This window comes from Polyodon spathula, chromosome 19 (assembly GCF_017654505.1).
Source record: "Polyodon spathula isolate WHYD16114869_AA chromosome 19, ASM1765450v1, whole genome shotgun sequence".
In the NCBI taxonomy this organism is placed as follows: Eukaryota; Metazoa; Chordata; class Actinopteri; order Acipenseriformes; family Polyodontidae; genus Polyodon; species Polyodon spathula.
In genome coordinates, this window is record NC_054552.1 from 27,718,440 (window position 1) to 27,738,546 (window position 20,107).

At 36.6% G+C, this 20,107-nt stretch overlaps 1 protein-coding gene across 1 annotated transcript in view; it reads right to left on the reverse strand.

Annotated features, from left to right (window-relative positions):
* The window catches only part of LOC121294538 (WD repeat-containing protein 72-like), a 63,121-nt gene that overhangs the window by 7,883 nt on the left and 35,131 nt on the right, over positions 1-20,107 (reverse strand). The window contains exons 15-19 of the mRNA XM_041218327.1: positions 15,309-16,063; positions 14,350-14,387; positions 13,888-13,970; positions 13,139-13,328; positions 12,312-12,503 (exon numbers count right to left, since the gene is read on the reverse strand). Coding sequence (XP_041074261.1) covers positions 12,312-12,503; positions 13,139-13,328; positions 13,888-13,970; positions 14,350-14,387; positions 15,309-16,063 — 1,258 coding nt within the window. The remainder of the gene's footprint in view (positions 1-12,311; positions 12,504-13,138; positions 13,329-13,887; positions 13,971-14,349; positions 14,388-15,308; positions 16,064-20,107) is intronic.

The following is a 20,107-nucleotide window of genomic DNA, read 5'->3' on the forward strand; positions in this document are numbered from 1 at the left end:
GTCAACCTATTCAGGGGTTTGGTTACAATCACAAATAGTGTTCCTGTTCAGCTAAAAAGAATTAGAAACTGTTTGTTTCCCCTGTGTTACTCATAACTTTTTTTTAGGTGGGGCACTGATGTCAATGAGAGTACCGCTATATTTATAATGTTACCGTGATTCACTCTGCTTCGGAGTGTCACTGTATGAATAAACAGTTTAGTTCCCTAATTGTAGAGTCCAAAGCTTTCCATTTCTTGTTTTATTAATTGAGTTTGAAGTCAGGGTGTCTAACCCAGAAACAGAAGAAAGTGGAAATTGCAATTACTGCTTTCCTAAACTGCCCTGGCCACAACTTAATCCCTTGTTGACAGCAACAACGTATTACACTTGCCTCTGATATATTGAGTTTGTCAGTCCTTGAACAACTAGCAGCAGAATAGCTTTTCCTGTTCTTGCCTGAGTTAAGAAAATTCTATTGAGACCCTTGTTCTTTCAATGAGTTCTTGAATGGCACTAGGCAAGGAAAGAAGTGATGGGCTCTGTTGCCTGACCAGCAGTGGTAAGCTGCTGTACAGATCTGAATTATTTAAAGTAACACATGATTTAAAGATTTGTGAATAGGGACCGTATAACATATAGAAAAGATTTTGAACGTGGCGACCGTATATAACTAAGGCCTTTAACTAGAATACAAACTGATCACATATACTGTAGCTTCATAAAACACTATAAATAACTTATTTGTTTGAAGTAATGCAAGTATTCATAACTCAAATCTGTCAGTAAAATGAACAGAAAATATCTATCAAGTTAGCTAAATGTTCATTAATTTTTTTGCTGGCGCGCACCATTGCTCTTCCAAATATTATTATTAAAGGGCATTTATTAAACCATAATGCAATGGCTATTTGTCATCTGCAATGTCAGGAAGCACATGGGCACATCACTTACAACCTGCTTGAATGGGATCACCCACAGCGACCTTTGACCTTTTTCTTTTTTTTGAATCTCAGATCACTCTGCTCATGTAATAGCCAACTGCTCACATAATTAAAACAACTGCCTAAAACTCAATGTCAATATAAACTGTTTTTTTTTTTCTTTTTTTTTAATTACAATGCTTCTGGCAAATGTTAAATTCAAATAAATGTATCTTATTTATTTATTTAACTTTTTTTTTTTTTACAAAGCATTTTATAGCCTATTCCATATAGCAATGTATGACAAGTGATTTTATGATTTGTCATCTTTTAAAATAAAGCGGTATCATCTGAAAACATAGGGATATGGGAACAAAGGAAGAACAGACTGGAGATATTATCTGGACTAGCGATACACATTCAACCTGGAGAACAGGGCTACCCCTGAACCAGCTGAAGAGAGGTCAGGGAGCACTTCTGAATAATAAATGAGACCTGCTAACCTTGTGACCCAAAGCTGGCAGGATCAGCTGCAGCCTCTTCCACCAGATGTTGAAGGCAGATATGGAGGCACCATCTACAGGACTAATGAGCTTCCTTATGTGTACTGTAGCTACTATGAAACCATATCTTAGGATCTTGTTTATATACACAAGTTTTGAACACTGGCAATGCACTGTAGTGTCTGGGTGCCATATTGCTGAAAAACTGTTTTTTCGATATTATTGATACCGTGACATACATATTGGCAACTTTGTGTTTTTATAAACTTCCCTGTATTATTATATTATTATTATTATTATTATTATTATTATTATTATTATTATTATTATTATTATTATTATTATTAATAATAAAACTTTTGTTCTGATATTGTGATTTTGTAACAACAGATACATCAGAATACCAGATTTGACTCGAAACTCAAATATTGATTTATTTGGTTGATTGTACCTAAACAAAAACATATTTTCCCCATTCTGGATTGAGCGACATTTGTATCATCACAGTTATAAAATACTTTATGAATGGGTTTTATATTATAATAGAATGATATGTGTTCTTTAGCAAATGTGTTTTCTGTTCACATCTGGCTCTCTGGTACTGAAGGAGTGTTCCCCTAATGGCAATTGATATAAAAGATGTTCAGATCTCTTGTGAATGCCCTGCTTTTCAAACAGCAATAGCAGTATCATCAGTGAGAATATATTTACTTTATCTCTTTTCTCTGGTATTTCAGCTTTCTTGGGGAGCTTTTATGTCATTTTTTTATCAGTTGCTTCTTTTGTTTGCAGTCTCTACTCTTCCAGATGGGGCTGCACATGATATATTTGGTCCATAAGCACAAAACGGTTAAAGATCTTAGTATCTTGAGGTGGAAAGAGTCTTTCTCGGCATTTTCTTATAGTAATCAGCGTAACAAAAAGGCATCAAAAATATGTCTAATTATACACAGCCATTTTATTGTCTTTCTCAAAACCTTACTGGGTGATCTACAACAGCTTATAAACCACATACTGTACAGCGAGATTTGGAACTTAAAAATGAAAAACAAACTGGAGAAATTGTAACAGTATTGTTGTTATTGAACTATATATTGAGATGGTACGTAGTTTAAAACAAGTAAGAACAAAAAACAGCCTGAAAAGAGATTCCATTGAAATCTGAACATTTTTTATAGATTTTTTGCAAGACTAAATTGTCATGGAAAATGAATTAACACAGCCACAGTGCTTACTGTCAAAGCAATGTGGGCATATACTAGTCAATGGTTTATTCACTATACTGTAACTCAGTTAAAACAACCACTTAATGTCAGACACAACCAAAGACAAAACAGATCCTTACACCTAACTGGAAGAAAACAGATTGGACCCTTACCTAAATACTTTGATACCGTATGCCCTTCCTTTATTCAGTGTCTTTTAATAAAATGATTGTTTGCATATTAATTAATATAATTAAGTCAGAGCTGTGTGACAATTCCCTATGTACAGTACTTTCAATTACTGTAATTGGATGTACTGACCAGAGAATAGCAATTCCACTTGCTGCTTGTGTGTACTCATATTATTAGATCTAAATTAACAAATATCCTAGATACCCTTGCGAAAAACTCAAAGGCAGTTAACACAGTGTGGGAGACTGAATGCAGCCCAATGTTAAAGAGACAGTTCAGGAGCATATATCACAGCCCCATAGACAAGCCATTGAGCTGTCTGTGAAAAACATAGCCAAACAGGGAAGCTTTCAGCTGGAGAGCACCGCAAGAGGACCCTGATTGATGGGACTTGATGATGCAAAGCTGTCTGATAGCCTTCTCCAGAATTCAAGGTACTCAAGGTCTTTTGTGATGATCTCTGACCACAGATAAACAGCTACTTTATTACAACACAGCCAGAGATTGCACCAAAGTCCATATTCTGCCATCTCTCGATACACACTCAGGAACTGGCTATATTTCACTTCCCAGCTTCCATTCTCAAAGCAGAAAGCCTCAGTCCCTGATTTTCTCCCCTTTGTAGCTATGTGGACTGGGTACAGTAGTTCATAAAACAGTAACCCACTGCCACACTGCACAGGATGTAGGACTACATATTCTGTTTAAAGCTTCTTGTTATATTCTTTTAAAGCTTCTGCCAAACACTGTCAAAAAGTTTGTGTTATTTATTAAGTTTCTTTTTACTGTTACTGAAGTGTAATACTATCTGCCTTTCTTATCTAATAAGTCTCATCAACAGTAACCAACAGTCAGATACAGTTAGACAGCTAGTATTATCAGTATTGCTTATTGTAAACAACCTAATTGTTGTATAAAATACCATACTTTTGGAAAAAGCTGGAGTGAATTCATGTCCTTTGCTTAAGCTTTGCCTTTTACAAATTCCTCTGAAGATTGGTCATCTGTAATATTATGATAATTTTCTACTGGAAAACAAATTCCACAGCAGTGAGCCAGCTCCATTAATTTGGAAAGAACTTTTTTTCCCCCCTCACATTTATATTGAGCCTTGAAAGATTGCACTCTCAAGACATTCTCTTCACAGTATGAGCATCAATAATGTAAGCAAATCCATTTTATTCAATATATCATTTTGAGATTGCTTCATTCTTCCAGCACTATTCATCATACTAACTTTTTCCTAAGCAAAGTAGACTAGATTTGATGGATAAAGCCTGTGATTAGATTATCTGAGCCTTGATGTCACCCTTTTTACAGCCTCACAAGTTCTCTTCTTTCATTCAATTCCAGAATGGTTAGTGGGAAATTTAAGAAAATGGAGAGGCCTTGACCATTAAAGTCATTGTAGTGAACACAGTAAATCTTATACATGCTACACACTTTCATTAGCTACATAGGTCTCGAAAAGGCAATTTTGAAATAAATATATGATGTAATTTTATTTGAAATCATGATATCTGGTTCTACACTAGTTTAAAGAAAGTTATCGGTTTTCATGTCTTTGCCTAAGGAAGTCTGTTACTCCTAAATCATTTCACCTTAGCATTGTCACTGGCTGAAAGTTCATCAGTCAATAGGGGAAGCAGCTGATTGGCCGATGAAAAGAAAATGTTGGACAATTTTACTCTCTAGATCAGGGCTTCCCAACCCTGGTCCTTGGGACACTACGTGGCTTCTGGTTGTCATTCCAACGGAGCGCTCAATTACTTAACTAAACCCTTAATTGAACAAGGACTATTAAAAACGTATAATTATACAAATTATTCATTCAATTAAGGGTTTAGTTTAATTAATTGAGAGCTCAGTTGGAACGCAAACCAGAAGACACATAGGGTCCCCAGGTCCAGAGTTGGTAAGCCCTGCTCTAGATGAAATGACCAGAACAAATGCAACACTACCTAAAAGCAAGGCTTGCGATAAGATCATTATTTAACCAGGTGTAATATGAGATCATCAGTTTTAAATTAACATAACATATAGATATTGCTGCTTGGAGCCCATTTTTTGACATCCTAATTCCACAAATGCCAATGATTTGACCTAATAGAAATCTAGGAAAACAAAGAGCTTTCAAACCACATTAACCTAATTATTTTAAATATCTCTAGTTCCAAAAAACAAATCATATTGAAACAACTAGTTGGTTTAGACAATTTTTTTTCTATTACTTACGTCATCTTCAAGTGCTGCCAAATTGTCTGTTTGACTTTATGCCCATGCAGAACATTGGGCAGTGTGACACAGGGTGTATGGGTTTGCTCACTGCACTGATTACTTGAGCAAGCCTAAGTGAATTGTGTGTCTTCAATCTTTCCAATCACTTAGTGCTGGGCATCAGTGAATATCATCCATCATCCCTGGCCAGTAACATATGGTGCATCAGCAATCTGGGACTGACCTAAATGATAGTAAAAGCTGCTATGTTATTCACAATAAGAAATTGTTGTCCTCTGAATTACAGGTTTGTGATTAGATTGCTAACATGGCCAACTTGATGTATAAGTGTCATGCTTGGGAGTGTGTCACCAGGCAGAGTGACTGGGTTTGGCTTGCCAAAAAAGGATGATAAATACACCAGAATTAAATTGCAAAAAAACCAATTTATAGGAAACAAAAGAAAAACTAGAGAAAGCCATATTCCATGTGTCTTTCCAGCATCCACCTTCAAGGTAAGAGCTCCACCCCCAATCTGAGCATTCTCAGGACCTTATATATAGCATAAATTTCCCATAAGGCAACTCTCATTTAAAGATACAGCTCTCACTATTTTTAAAAATAAAAATAAATACAGATACAAAAATGCTTCATTACCATCATCAAAAAATATTTTGGCCAGACTCACACACATAAGGTTAACCATACACATATACAATACAACAACATAAAGAAAAGTGCACTTTTAAATATTAGCTATGACCTTTAACCTCCAAGGTCAGCAACCATTTTGTTTCTGCTGATGTGGCACTATCAGCCATCTTAATATGCTGAGGTATCACTGACAGCCATCTTTTATACAATACTGACAAGCTACTATCAGCAACAAGGATTTTTCCACACAGGTATGAATAATACAAGTTTGTTTTTTTAATTATATTTTCTCTTTGCTTATGTTGCCCTCCAAAAATGGGGATACACTGATTTGCGAAAATGGGGAAAATGGTATGTAAGAATTCATTCCTCATGCATGTCACATGCACACATACACACACATTCATACATGAAGGGAAGTAAGAAAGGTTTTTGGAGTCAACAAAAATACCACCAATTAAGAAGCCACCCTGTCACATACCCCTCCCCTTAAGAGGGAACCATAGTTTCTGACATTTCATTTTCCTGACTCACCTCAAATCCATACCTTGAGAGGTGGTCTGCATTCTGATGCTTACTTTCCGCTCTGTGATTCACCTTGAAATGATATGGCTGTAATGCTAGATACCACCTAGCTATGCAAGCATTTTTGTTTTTCATCCTATTGATCCAAGTGAGTGGATGGTGATCAGTAACCAACATGAATGTGCTGCCTAAGAGGTAGTACCTTAAAGTCTCCAAGGCCCATTTAATGGCCAGGCACTCCTTCTCAATTGTACTGTATCGCCTTTCTCGGGGGAACAGTTTCCAAAGAATGTAAAGGATTGAATGTTCCTCCCCTCAGTTCCTTGACATAGTACTGCTCCTAAATCCACCTCCGATGCATCCGTTTGCATAATGAAGGGTTTGGTAAAATCAGGGCTAGTTAACACAGGTTCAGAACATAGCGCCTTTTTCAGTGTCTCAAACCCTACTTGACATGCACCTGTCCAATTTACCTGGTTCTTTTTGGACTTCTTGATTAACTCAGTCAAAGGTGCTGCAATTTGTGAAAACTTGGGGATAAATCTACGGTAGTAGCCAGCTAACCCAAGGAAAGATCTGACTTCTTTCTTTGTGGTAGGTATGGCTGCCTCTGCTACTGCTTCCACCTTTGACACCTCTGGCTTCACCTGTCCATTTCCCACTGTGTATCCCAAATACTTTGTCTCGGAGCTGCCCAATACACACTTTTGAGGATTGATGGTCAAACCTGCTTTAGCTATTTCCCTTACCACTAGTTCTATATGTTTCAGGTGACTCTCCCAGTCTGGACTATAAATAATGACATCATCAAGGCATTCAGCAGTGTAGCCTAGATGACCTTGCAGTAGCCTGTCCATCAGATGTTGAAACGTTGCTGGTGCCCTATGTAAACCAAAAGGCATTGTGCTGAACTGATAGAGGCCATGGGATTTAGAAAAAGCAGTCTTACTTCTAGAACCTTCCTCTAAGGGAATCTGCCAATAACCTTTGGTTAAATCTAAAGTGGCTATAAACTTAGCACCACCTAGCAGATCTAGCAGCTCATCTAGTCTTAGCATAGGGTACGTATCAAATTTGGATATTGCATTCAATTTTCGAAAGTCAATGCAAAACCTAATTTGCCCATCCTTCTTGGGTACAATGACTACTGGTGAGCACCACGGACTGATTGTGTGTGACAACTGAAACAACAGAAGGTCCCGTCTGAGAATTATTCAGCAATTCAGTAAAGATGGGAATGTCTTGACCCAGTATTACTGGGTAGGGTAAGATTTTAACCAACCCCACGTTCATCTGTAACTCTTGCTCATTAATCTTCATCTTTACCTTTGTCACAGGATATTCCCTAGTATCCACATGGACATAAGTGATTTTTTCTGTTCCAGAGCAGGTTAGTTTTAACCAAAGTCTGGCGACTTCCAGAGTCTACTAAGCCTTATATATATATAAAATGTGTATGTGGAAAATATGGACTGGAGAGGAGGGCTATAGTGGAAAATTATTGACCCGAGGGAAGACTACTGTTACCGACAGGGGGCTATAATGCCCAAAGCTGAATCACATCCTGGAGGTAAAAATCACCTTCCAGAGGAGCGTTTTATGTTCCTCTATGAGCTGAGTATTTAATATACGACTCAGTCAAAATAATGAGAGGCAAGGTTGGATAGCAAATGTGACTTTATATACTGTAAAGCCATAAATATTTTCTCTCCTTTTAGTACGCGGTTTTTGCTTATTTCTTTTGTAGTATGTTTTGTAATTCATTTTCTGTTAAGTAATAGAATTGCTGTTCAGCAGTTTTTTCATTCAGCCATTTTACCTTGCTGTTGGAAGTGGAGGTGGGCAGGACAATATCGTTTTGCTCAAATGTGACCAAATGTAATTTTATTCTCAACCGTTTAGAACCCTACAATCAGCACTGCATGGCCATCTTTTCAAAACTGGATCTGACTGGCCTACTGCATCGATTTCAGCCCTTCTCTTTTGAACTGGCAACATGTCTCCATCTTATCCATTACACATGACCATTCAGACCTCTACACTAGGCACTTATTGACCTTTCTTTTCTCAAATAAAAGGCTGAATTAATGAGAAACAAAAATTACATCTGAGATTTGACAGTCTAAAATTGTATTCTCCCGTGAACACTACATGTGACAGCTGGAACAAAAGGTATTAATATTTAAGCAGAAACCAGGAAACATACATTATCAGCCAACTCTGTGTAGCACTATGTTGTTCCCACTGTACTTTGTAGGATGGAAAGGAACCTACTGGCAGCTCCAGTTCTATAAGTCATACCAGCGTCTGTAACAACTGTTGAACAGGGACCTCACTTTAATACACATGAGCTGCTCATCTTTTTTGGTCCTTGGCTCTTGACTCGTTCTGATTCTTTACAAAGTGCCATAATGGATGGTGTCCATTTGTGTACTAAACTGCTGTGTCCTAATCTCTGTTCATTAGAGATTGTCTCATATATCTTGAAATAATAAACTGCAAACACTACAGATTAACTAGCTCGAATTTCTGTTTGGTTAATTTAAAATATCAAACAACGGCACACCTGGTTGTGGGGCTCATTGGAAAACTGGTCCACTGGAAGTCAATAGTAGTGCCATCCCAAGTTTAAATACAATGCACTTTAGGACTAATGGCCTGTCAAAGTGTGCTGGCCAGGATTTGAATTCCACCGTAACAAACAGCAAATGACTGGTTTCAATGGATCCGGCAGAAAACAGGATGAAAATGTCTAGATGACCTCGTCTACCCTCTAGTGTAGAACAATGCATATTACCAAACTGCCTCCAATTAGCATTATTAGCATTTTCAGAGCTGAAAGCTATCATGAGAGGGGTGGGTGAGGGTGTCAGTTGCTGTCTGATAGTTACCAATGTTAAAAAAAAATAATTATGAGCACATTATTCAACACATAGGTAAGTTCAATTTGCTCTTTCTCTTATTCTGGTGGCAATATTTCCAGTTCAAACAGATTGCAAATGCAGATCATCCAAGCAACTTTTAACAGCTCTTTATTTGTATGCATACTGTGAGTTTACAAATGCATGTATTAATACCTGTATACATAACTTTTCTATGAAACTCCTGTCCATTATATATACAGTTACAGTTCCCTAGCAGTAAAGCTCTGTATCAGTATCTGTCCAATTCAATTTACTAATTCCAAATAGGATAATTCTATTCCACCTCTTTAAAGGAAAGGGAAGATCAGTGTGGTATCACAAAGTGCTTTTTTATTGCAGTAGTTAATTTTCAGCTTCACAGTTTACAAGGAATTACATGAAGTTGAAAAGTACATTAATGAAATCTGAAACGGCACACAATTGCTATACAAAAAACAACATACCGGTATTCCATAATGGGTAATTATTGTCATATATAAGAGTTGAGCCTGATCTCATTGTAAAACATTAGTAATGTATTAAAAGGTCCTTTAAACATTACAGAAGAAGTGCTTTGTGACTTAATCAGCTGCAAAGTTAATTTCACTTGAGGAATTAGCCTACTAACAATTGAACCTGTTTTCACAATGCACTTGAAGTTGAAAACCTTGAGAGGGGGCAGGGGGACCTTTCTTAGATAGAAAATATTGCTTTAAAGGATCTTTTAAAGGCAATACTATAGTAATGTTTTGCTGGTAAGAACTGGTTGGAGAAATTCATCCTTGCCACTACCAACAGTTTCAGACACACTCCAGACTGTTTATTAGGAGTACCAAGCTGCATATTGCTGATCTGGAAGACAAGTTAAAAAAATAAAAAACTAATGTATTCTTTATTGTGTTCTTTCTTCTTAAACAGTGCCACTCATAGGCCTCTCATTTCCCTCAATGTATTTCGAATTTGTAATTAATGCAGGTGCATTATTTCAATGTTTGAAGCCTGCTTGACAAGGTGAACATGCCTCTTCAGAAGGACCTGTCCACTGGGGCAGGCTAAATCAAAATACATAAAAGCCATAATTTTCAGCTGTACTTACCCATGTACCGAACCTCATTCAAAATGTATGGAATAACACCAGCATACATTGCTTATAAGTTCTCGGTTTTCAGCCTTATTTCATGTTGTTAATGTTTGTAGATGTCTCTGAATACTAAAATAAGCCCCATGACCTCTCACTGTCAAAAAAATTATATCTTTTAAATTCACTTTACGATCTGTCTCTGTTTATTATTTTAAAAGTGATAACACCCCACCTTTTGCCTGTACATACAGTTTTCTCTTCTAAAAAAAAAAAAAAAAACTTTGATCAACATTATGTGGAAAACAGTGGTAATTTGATAATACCAATGCAGCATTATAATTATATTCAACAAAAACAGACTATTATTTAACAAACTGCTAGTTTGCTAAGAATTTCAACAGGGAAATCAACATTTTAAAATAATACAACTTGCAAGATTTAAATCATAGCTAAAAACACAGTTTAACCAGACTGCATACTGCTTCAATATTACTGTGTCCATTAAACATGTTATTGCATTTTGACTTAACAATTGTCTAGCCTTCACCTCCAAACCATAGAGTCGGGGACAGACACACTAACATGTTTTCAATCCACTAAAGGCTCTTCCATAGCTGCAGATACACTGTACAGTACTTACGCCTCAAGAGCTGAAAGCAACCCGATCAGGAATAATTCAAAAGGGGTTGATTAAATTAAAATACATTCAGCATTTATATTCTCAAGCTGTCTTCGAAAATAAGGAAAATCAAATCATTAATCTCAGCAACAAGAGCGCTGTAGCAACTTTTATAAATTACCTCTGCATGTACTGTATTGGTAAAGTGATACATGTTAATGTGCACTTCTATAAAACAGCAGAACAAATTAAAATAACTGCACCCTAATGCCAGAACGTTACAGTATGTGTACATCTTCCTGGCTTTATGTTTCAACGAGCTAAGCATCTGTATTTTAATAATGTGCTTCAGCATTCCTTCAGCTTCCTTGAGCTGTGCCCTGGTGGAATTGTATCCTTCCTAACGGTCTAAGGAAGACAGAGGTGGCGCCGGCACAATTTAATTTAGTTTAAAAATACGGATCAAATCTGATTTATGTTACATTAAGGGAATCTCTAGTAAAATAACTGGGAGAAGGAATGAAACAAGCACCAGGTTTAGAAATACTTAGTGCTCGCGTTTCCTTTAGGACATCATTCCTTTAGGACATCATTCCCCTTATTAAAGAATGCAGTCTCAAAGTTTAATTGAGCAATTACATATAACAGCCAACTTCACACTGTGCCAGAGAAGGCAAATTGATTTGCGTTCCCTTACTGGAAACAACATAACTTTCAAACTGTAAAACAATACACTGCATCTGTAATACATTTAAATAACAATACAAAAATGTAATAAAAAAAAAAAAAAAACACTAGAACTGTTTGTGCAAGCAATCTTATGGATTTATTTGTGGAAATCATTCACTTTCTTCCTAGAGGGCTTTGGCCACAGTATTTACAGATCAATTAGTAGAATTTTGCTGTGTTTGCGTGGTTCTAAGGGACTTTAGGACATGTTTTACTTTAGGCTTTAATAAATATACTATTTGGGGATATATATATATATATATATATATATATATATATATATATATATATATATATATATTTTTGTTTTTTTTTTTACCGTTATTAGCGCTAATCTTGGACTATCTAATTTTAATTTATAGGTAATCTAAGGCTAATCTCAAGTTAATTTAATCAATTTGAGACCTTGGGTTGCAATTCGTAATAAAATGAATACAATTATATTAAATTAAGACACTGAATTATCCCTAGTTATTAGTAAAAAAAAACAAAAAAAATGGTTATAGGATAATCAGATCTGTGTAACTGAATGTCCAAATGGCAAATAAATCAGGCTTTCTAAATGGTATTGACTTGTGTGAGAGACAGTGGAGAACTGCCCTGTGGCATGCTTTCAAGTATAACAGGTGTTAGACTGGGGACGACTAGCTCCTACAAGGCCAGCACCTGGAAAAGGTCAGGTGCTGTTCCACCCAGCTAATTAGACAGCTGTTTCACCGCAGAGATGCCATGTTTGTGTGTGTGAGTGTCTGGGTATGTGTGTGTGTACACAGTGTCCTACCTGTTATGTTAGACTTCTGTGCTCTTTGCTTCAAACACTGCTGCTGGATACAGGTAGCTGTGCTGTTCTGATGAGGGTCTGGGGGATTTCCGGTGTGCTCCACACATTTTGGAACATCCACAGTTTTAGCAGGTGCCTTGCTGTGAGGAGCTTTCTCTGATAGCTGGAAGATGCTGCTTTCTTCAGTGGTACCTAATTGGAGACAGGTTTTAAACACATTGCATGTAAACCCTGACACTACAACCCCCTAAGCCCGAACCTACTCTCACTTGAACATTGTTACTGCGTACTCAATGTGTGCTGATTCATGTGTTTCCACTTCCACTGGGCTGTGTGAATATGTATTTAAGATGAATAATTGTGTGAGTCTCACTATCTGTGCAGCCATGCATACTGCCTCGAATGTTGACGTATCACTTGTTCTTTAAAAACATATATTCCTACTCCATAAGTATTAATCAATTCCACTGTGATTTGAACATCAACTCCTCATGAGAACATACAGTACAGTATATGTAGAAATACTGGGGTAAGTCAATTAATTGAAATAGCAGATTAAAAAGACTTGTGTGCACTGTTAGATGTTTGATTTGTAGCTCCTTTAATCACCCAGCAGTTAGATCCACCAGTGTTTAGATCAATTCAATAGACCCATCCCTATTCATTAAAAAAAAAAAAAAAAAAAAATAAAAAAAGAGAACTTATACGCTTTGGTTAAATCCCACACCAATAATACTCCATATCACTATTATATCAAAAAGCACTATCGTGGATATTTTCTCTCTCTTTATTTTTGGAAAGAATACAACTATCAATTTTGCACTTACTCAGTGGGGCAGTACTTTGAATTTGTTGTAACTCCAGCTGTTCTGTGCTCCCAATCTTTGGCAATGTCTGAGTCTCACCATTTCTATTCTCTGCCATGATCACTGCTTGACTGCTGATTGATGTCTTTCTCAAGGTCTTTATAATCCTCTGAACCTCTACCAACAGCACAGCTTGTACTGCCTCAAGAACCTGTCAAAGCAGCACCAGGCAGGTTCATTAAAGTATACTTAGAGAATTTGTAAACTTCTCTCAGAACACACTTCATTTTCCAGTACAAATCAAAGTGAGTGAGCAAGTACAAGGCTGGACTCTCTTAAAAGATGTTATACATTTTGAAAGAAAGGGAGAGAAAGGTAGACTACAAGTTGTAAAATTCTTCTTCTCTAAGTTCACAGTGAACTTGAATGTTTCTATTACCAGTTAAAACAGTTTTACTGGACTGTAGGTTATACGGATGTAGGTTATAAGCTGACGTCAGCTTTTCCAAAACTGTTGACAGGAGAGGAACAGGTTGAAAGGCTTTGCAGTTTGGGAGACTAACACCAGGTTCCCTAACTGTCAAATTTTCCCCAAAACAGTATAAACATGTTATGACAGGAGCTATATTTCTTAAAATATTCAAAAAAACCTGAAACTGACATCAGCCATAGTGTGTCACATTACATTTTGATGTGGAATTTCAAACTGTGACCATGGGTCATCACTTTCAAATGTTACAGTATCACTGGCAGTGTGTATAATTTCTTACCTCAACTGACTGTTGTTGCCAGCAGGTGATCAGTTTTTCCAGAGATTCTGTTTCTCTGAGAGGATACCGGGCAGCATCCTTGGCTATGAAAGGTTTCAACAAAAGAAGAAATAAACATCAAATTCCCGATACATGGAGTCCACAAATAACATATATATATATATATATATATATATATATATATATATAATTTATTTATTTTTTAAACATGTTATCACATCTTGGAAATGTTCCTGTTTGTAAAGAATGATGGCAGGAAACCTAGAACCTAATTACATTGAACTCTTGTCACTCTCAGCTGTGTGTTTAATGACCACCTTGGTCAGATTGGTCATTTAGGTTAATAAATGGTAAAAAAATAATATTTGTAGTGTACACTGTTTAACAGTGTCTGAATCAGTAGAATAACATGATTGCACAGAGCTTACTGGGTAATCCATGTCGATAAAGTTCGACTCTTACCTCTCCTTTTATAAAGGTGAGACCCATTCTTTTCGCGTCTGGAAAAAAATAAATACATAGTTTATCATGCTTTTTACAAGCTTATACTATGCATACATCCTGATTTATCATGATTACTATAGTTTTCAAAAGTGCATGTGAACATGCTTTTGTTTTACTACACTTTGCTATGCTTTTATGGTATACCACAGTTATTATTTATAAGTGTGTTCTTAATTAAACACAGGGGGTATATTACATATATGGCATGTAGATTTAAGCTACAATATTGTTTTAAGCAAAGTAACAGGTCAGGTAACAATATACTAAAAATGCAGTTGAAATGCAAACGTTATTTTGCCATAACCTATGAGAATACCCATGTAGAATGCTGTGTTAATGTTCATGTTTTGGACACATTGCTTGTAAAATATTTTCTATAGAGATTGATGGTTGCAATGGCTGATATAATCCAAATAAAATGAAAAGAGTATGGCAGACAATTAACAAAGTTTTTTTTTTTTGAAGGTAATGGTAATTTGTCAATTCTATTAACATCCAGGTTAGTTGTGAACAACCTTACCTACTTTGACATTGTTGTTTATTTACAGAATATGCAATGATTCCTTCTGGGGTTGAATTAATCTATTGGTAAACACTGCAGAATCCATACTAAATATTTAAACCTACTGGTAACAAGGCACAAGCTTCACTATTCTAGCCTTCCTCAAAATGACAAATGATTAAATAAGTGTAAACAGAGAACATTTGAAATATTGTTTACTGATGTGCGCATATTTAAAGCTAGTATAAGTTATAATGGGTTATTTATGTTAATAAATGGCAGATGAAAGTAAGGGAAAAATACAACAGATTGCATTATTTCAAATAATAAAAGTACGTTGAGGGTGATATTAGGACAACGGATAAGAAGGTAATTAATTTTTATCAGTGGCATCACAACCTTTTATGGTCCATACCTGTCATGTTCGATAGACTCATCTGTCTGCAAAGGCAATCTCATAAGACTGCTGACTACTAAAACAATGGACAACAGATAGGAAGTAATTTTCAATCCAAAGTCCCCCTCCTTATCCTCAGCCTTTTCTAGAAATGAACTTTCTGCAGCACTGCTGTTTGTGTACTGTTTCGCCAGCTGCATTACTTTGTTTGAAATTAAATTATAAGGCCCATTCTCACTTGTGCCACTCATTTTCTGAGGATGCCACCCTGGCAGGATTAGTGACATATGACCATTCTTTGATTGTAGACCAAAAGACACTGGAGCTTGAGGTGTGAAGATACCAAGATTATTCGTACAGAGGTCATCAAGTTCTTCATCTGTACCCCATGGGAAGAGGCAGGACAATAGAAGTATTGCTGTATCTTGTGTTCTATTGATATCCAATTTTCCCAGATCCTGTTTTTGGCTCCTTCTAGAGTTATTCTCATTTTGCGATAGGCGTTCTCGTGCAAACTCATTTACTTGATGAAGGGAAACCAACGTTTTGTTCCTTTTCAGTCTAGATTGCTTTCTATCAAAGCTTGTCACTCTTCTTAGGGCTGCAAAGCTGTCATAGGAGCTCAGCAGATCTGACCGTTCCTCTGGGCTTGGGTGTAGCTGTTCTAAAAGTCCCTCCACGTCGAATGTTAGGACATGAAAACCATTGTCTACTGAGGTGGCTTTCAATTGCAACACTGTGAAAGGGCTCAAAATGAGCTCTGGAATCGGAACCTAAAAAAGATACAACATAAATTCAAAATTTTACACTTGTAAAACTTTCATTTGCCATATGTTCAGGTACTGTTATTAAACAAACCTATTTTTTTCCATCTTCTCATATTAATATACTTACATTAAATTTCCACATATATAAATAAAAACACATTACTAATGAAGCTGGGGTGATACATACTGAGAACATCATAAAAACGAACACAACGCTGGAATTATTATTAACCAACACGTCATTTTTTACAATGATACATTTTCTATTTTTGGGGGGTTTCAAATCACATTTCTTCAAAAGCAATAGTTGTTTTCATTTGACTACCTTTTACCCTTTAAAAGATCTTTTGACAAGCTCTAGAATCTTAACTCTTGCTGTTATTCTCACTGAACAGTTCCATTAGATTTTCTTTTTCAGAAGGTTGGGTTCTGTTCATCCTATACTCTCAATGGGTAACTGGGGCAGCTATTCCATTATTGGTAGCTTCTATCTTTTTAAAAGCCTCTCTCTAAGACTCTTGTCTCTCTTAGAGTATGGGTTAAGGGTCATGTTCCTAATAGGAAGGTAAGCCCTGGCCCAGAAGCTCTCAATCAAGTTAGATATGTAGGGTCTGTAGTAAACTAGGATACTCTAGTTTACTTGATCAGATTGTACACGGCTCCATTTCCACCCAAAAATTCAATATGATACAATTCTATCAATAGCACACAGCTGCAGTAGTGTCCTATTAGGTACTATTTTTCTTATCTAAGCTCTGTATTTGAATACCCCATAGTTTACATAGTTACATTTGATCTGTGAACCCAAGCTATGCAAATTACCAAGTGCATGTGTATTATTCTGTCTGAAAATATACAGGTATGTGCAGACCAACTAAACAGATACAAAAATACAGTAGGTAGGTACATAAAGGATTAAAAAATGAGCAGGCAGCCAGGGGAATTACCTTGTTATACAGCACATAAAAAAAATGGACAGAATAGGTAATATATGAAATATTGTGAAACTATACATTGCATATTGGGGAAACGCTTCATGTAAAACCTTCATATGAAAGCCACTGGAGAATATATTACCCATCTAATGGTGGATGTGAATTATTATGCTTGAATGCCTGTAACCTGGATGCTGCAGAAGCAGGTATGAAGAATCAAGCACTGGTGCACTAGCTCCACACACTGGGGGGAAAAAGAAGGTGATGAGATCCTTCAGTTCCAGCATTTCCAGGCAGGCAGAGATCTAGACTGAGATGTGTGGTAAAGTTTCCAGATCTCATCTGTGAATGGCAGGGGGTATTGTGCCGTGGTGATGGTGTAAGTGGCTCTCTGGTGTGAAGGAAATGAGAAATCGACTGAAACCCTTTGCTGGCAACTTCACAGTTGGCTTTTAATCATAAACAGACACTGGCTGCTACCATCCCCTCCCCAGCAGGAGGCACTGCAGAGCATTAGATTACACTGTTATCCCTGACTAGTTCCACTCTGCCATTTTCTTTTACTCTTGAACTCTGCAGAGAATGTACTCCTGAGATGATTAGACCATGTAACGAACTCAAGTCATAAAAAATACAATAATAATAATAATCATTTAAACATTATATTTCATATGTATATTCAATTCTAGCAAATAACTATTTCCGAACTCCGTGTTCAATTAACATAATGACAATAAGATCAGTTTTTACTTGTTAACCAGTGTTTTAGATGGTAGCTTCTTTTAAAGAACAAGATACAAAACAGAAAAAAAAAATCCTTAGATTTTCTGCCTATTTCACCCTTAGTACTTTCCCCAGATTTCCCTATTGATTGATTCAGGAAGATAGATTGCTTTATTCAGCTGGAGACACAGCCCTAACAACATGACACGTCTGACAGCTTAAAAGCCACAGAGTTTGAGTTTTCCTTCATGAGACTGGCAGTTTTTAACTGACCACTGATTCTTTTCAGGATCTGCCCTCACAGTGGTTGCTCCTTCTAAACTGACAGAAAGAGCAGATGCTGCTCCACAGCATGCCCCTGTTGATAGCTTCCTGGCATATGTGCACACCTTCCCTGCAGATATTTTAAAAGAATAGCTAGCAGCACTGAGCCCTCACTTGCAACACCATAACGTTTGTGTTCAAAGCATAATTACTGAAAGCTTTCCTGAGCAAGAAGATCACTAATGAGTCTGACTTGCGAAGGAACGCCCAATTCAACAGGGCATACGCACCAACTACATACACACTCACAATCTAAAGCCTAACTGACATGAGGCTCTTAAAAAGGTGCTTTCGCTCCTTCATTATGCAACTTTGAGGTTCATTATTACAGATAAGACTGGGTGCTCTGAGCTTGTCTCTGGCAAGTGGCCACATTTCTCAAGTTCAGCTACAGAGCTATATTAATAGAATAATAATAGAAGAAGTGACATATTAAACACTTGATTGAAAGACATATAATGAGCCAAAATGCAGGTGATTACAGTGGACAATTCAGAGCTTTACCTGTGAAGGTTACTTACTTGCTCATCATAAAATATTATAGCTCTATACAGTATCTTAGAAAGAAGAAATAGAGTAACTGGTGATTGGAAGGGAACATCTCCTTCATGTATATACAACACAAGAAAGTAACTAATATATAATAAAAAGGCAAGGGCATTGTAAAATACAGCAATACCTGGTATTTAATTAAACACTGAACTATTGTATTAAACACTGTGGAATTAGCACTTTAAGGACACACACTGCAAATTACACACAAAAATGCCAGTGAGAAGAAAAATAAAACCTTAGGGTGATTTCAGTTAGAGAGATCTCAGAAGATGTTTCCCCAAGTGTCATTTCAACAGAATGACTGATAAAATGGAAACCAGTGGCCTTCATTAGCTTCCATATAGTTCAGAGTCTTCATGTGAACTTATTAGACATTAGAAAACGATTGCAAACAGCCAATCAGCTTCCAAATCTAGTGGGCTTCTATTTTGTATAGATGCCCGCTGGAATGTTGAAGTTCTTAACTGCGAATTATATTTTAAAATTAATCCGCGCAATACTGGCTTTTTCCCTTAACGTTCTAATCTACAACTAATCTGATAACATAAAAAAACTACTTAAACATACTTTCTTACACTGGTCTAGAGGCAAGAGAAATCATGTCTGTGACAGGACACCGTAATGAAGGCTCAATTCGCAGCTACTGGGCAGCAAATCAACAGGGAAATCCAGATTGGTCCACAATTCTGTCATTGGCTGGATCCAAATAACACCCTCCCTCAAAACCAGCCTCAAACTGCCAACCCTGTTTCAGTTCTTTCAGCACCAACCAATCCACTCCCAGCCTGCTTGAATGATGCCCCGCCTCCAACAGCAAGTTTCGAGTCACACTCAATACTACACAGACTATTCAACAATTGTACATGTCCAGATAAATTATAATAAGAAAGAGTAAGACCCCAATAAATAAATATGTTAGCAATAATAATAATTTTAACAATAATAACTCTTTCTCTACGTGTATGTCGTTTTTCTATTCTAATTATGTTACGGACTATTTTCCTCAGTGGAATGTTAACTGGCAAAACATCAGAAGTTCAAGATAAATATAGGTTTTAAAGTTTTTTTTAAAGAGAAAATAAACAAATAAATAGTTTTCTAATAGCGATAGAGCCCTCTCGATGCGGGCTCTACTGTGTGGCAGAAGACCTTGACTTTTGGGACACAACTCCAGTCGCGGTCATCTACCACACAGTACAGCCCGCACAGACGGGCTCTATCGCTTAATTAGAAACCACAGATTAAAAATGCTACAAAAACATGTTTTGCAGATGGATAAAGACAGATAGATAAAAGGCAAGTAACATCAGTTCTGACAACCTGTTTGTGGCTTGTATAGCTACTTCATAATGGAGCTATAGAATTATATAAAGACATATATTCAGAGAAATGAACAGCACCTTCATATCTGATATTAATGTTTGTGAAAAAAAATACCATGTATGCTTTCTCAATCAAATTAACACAACCTGTTAGCTTCAGTCCACTTGACCTTGCCAGTTCAGTCTTTTGA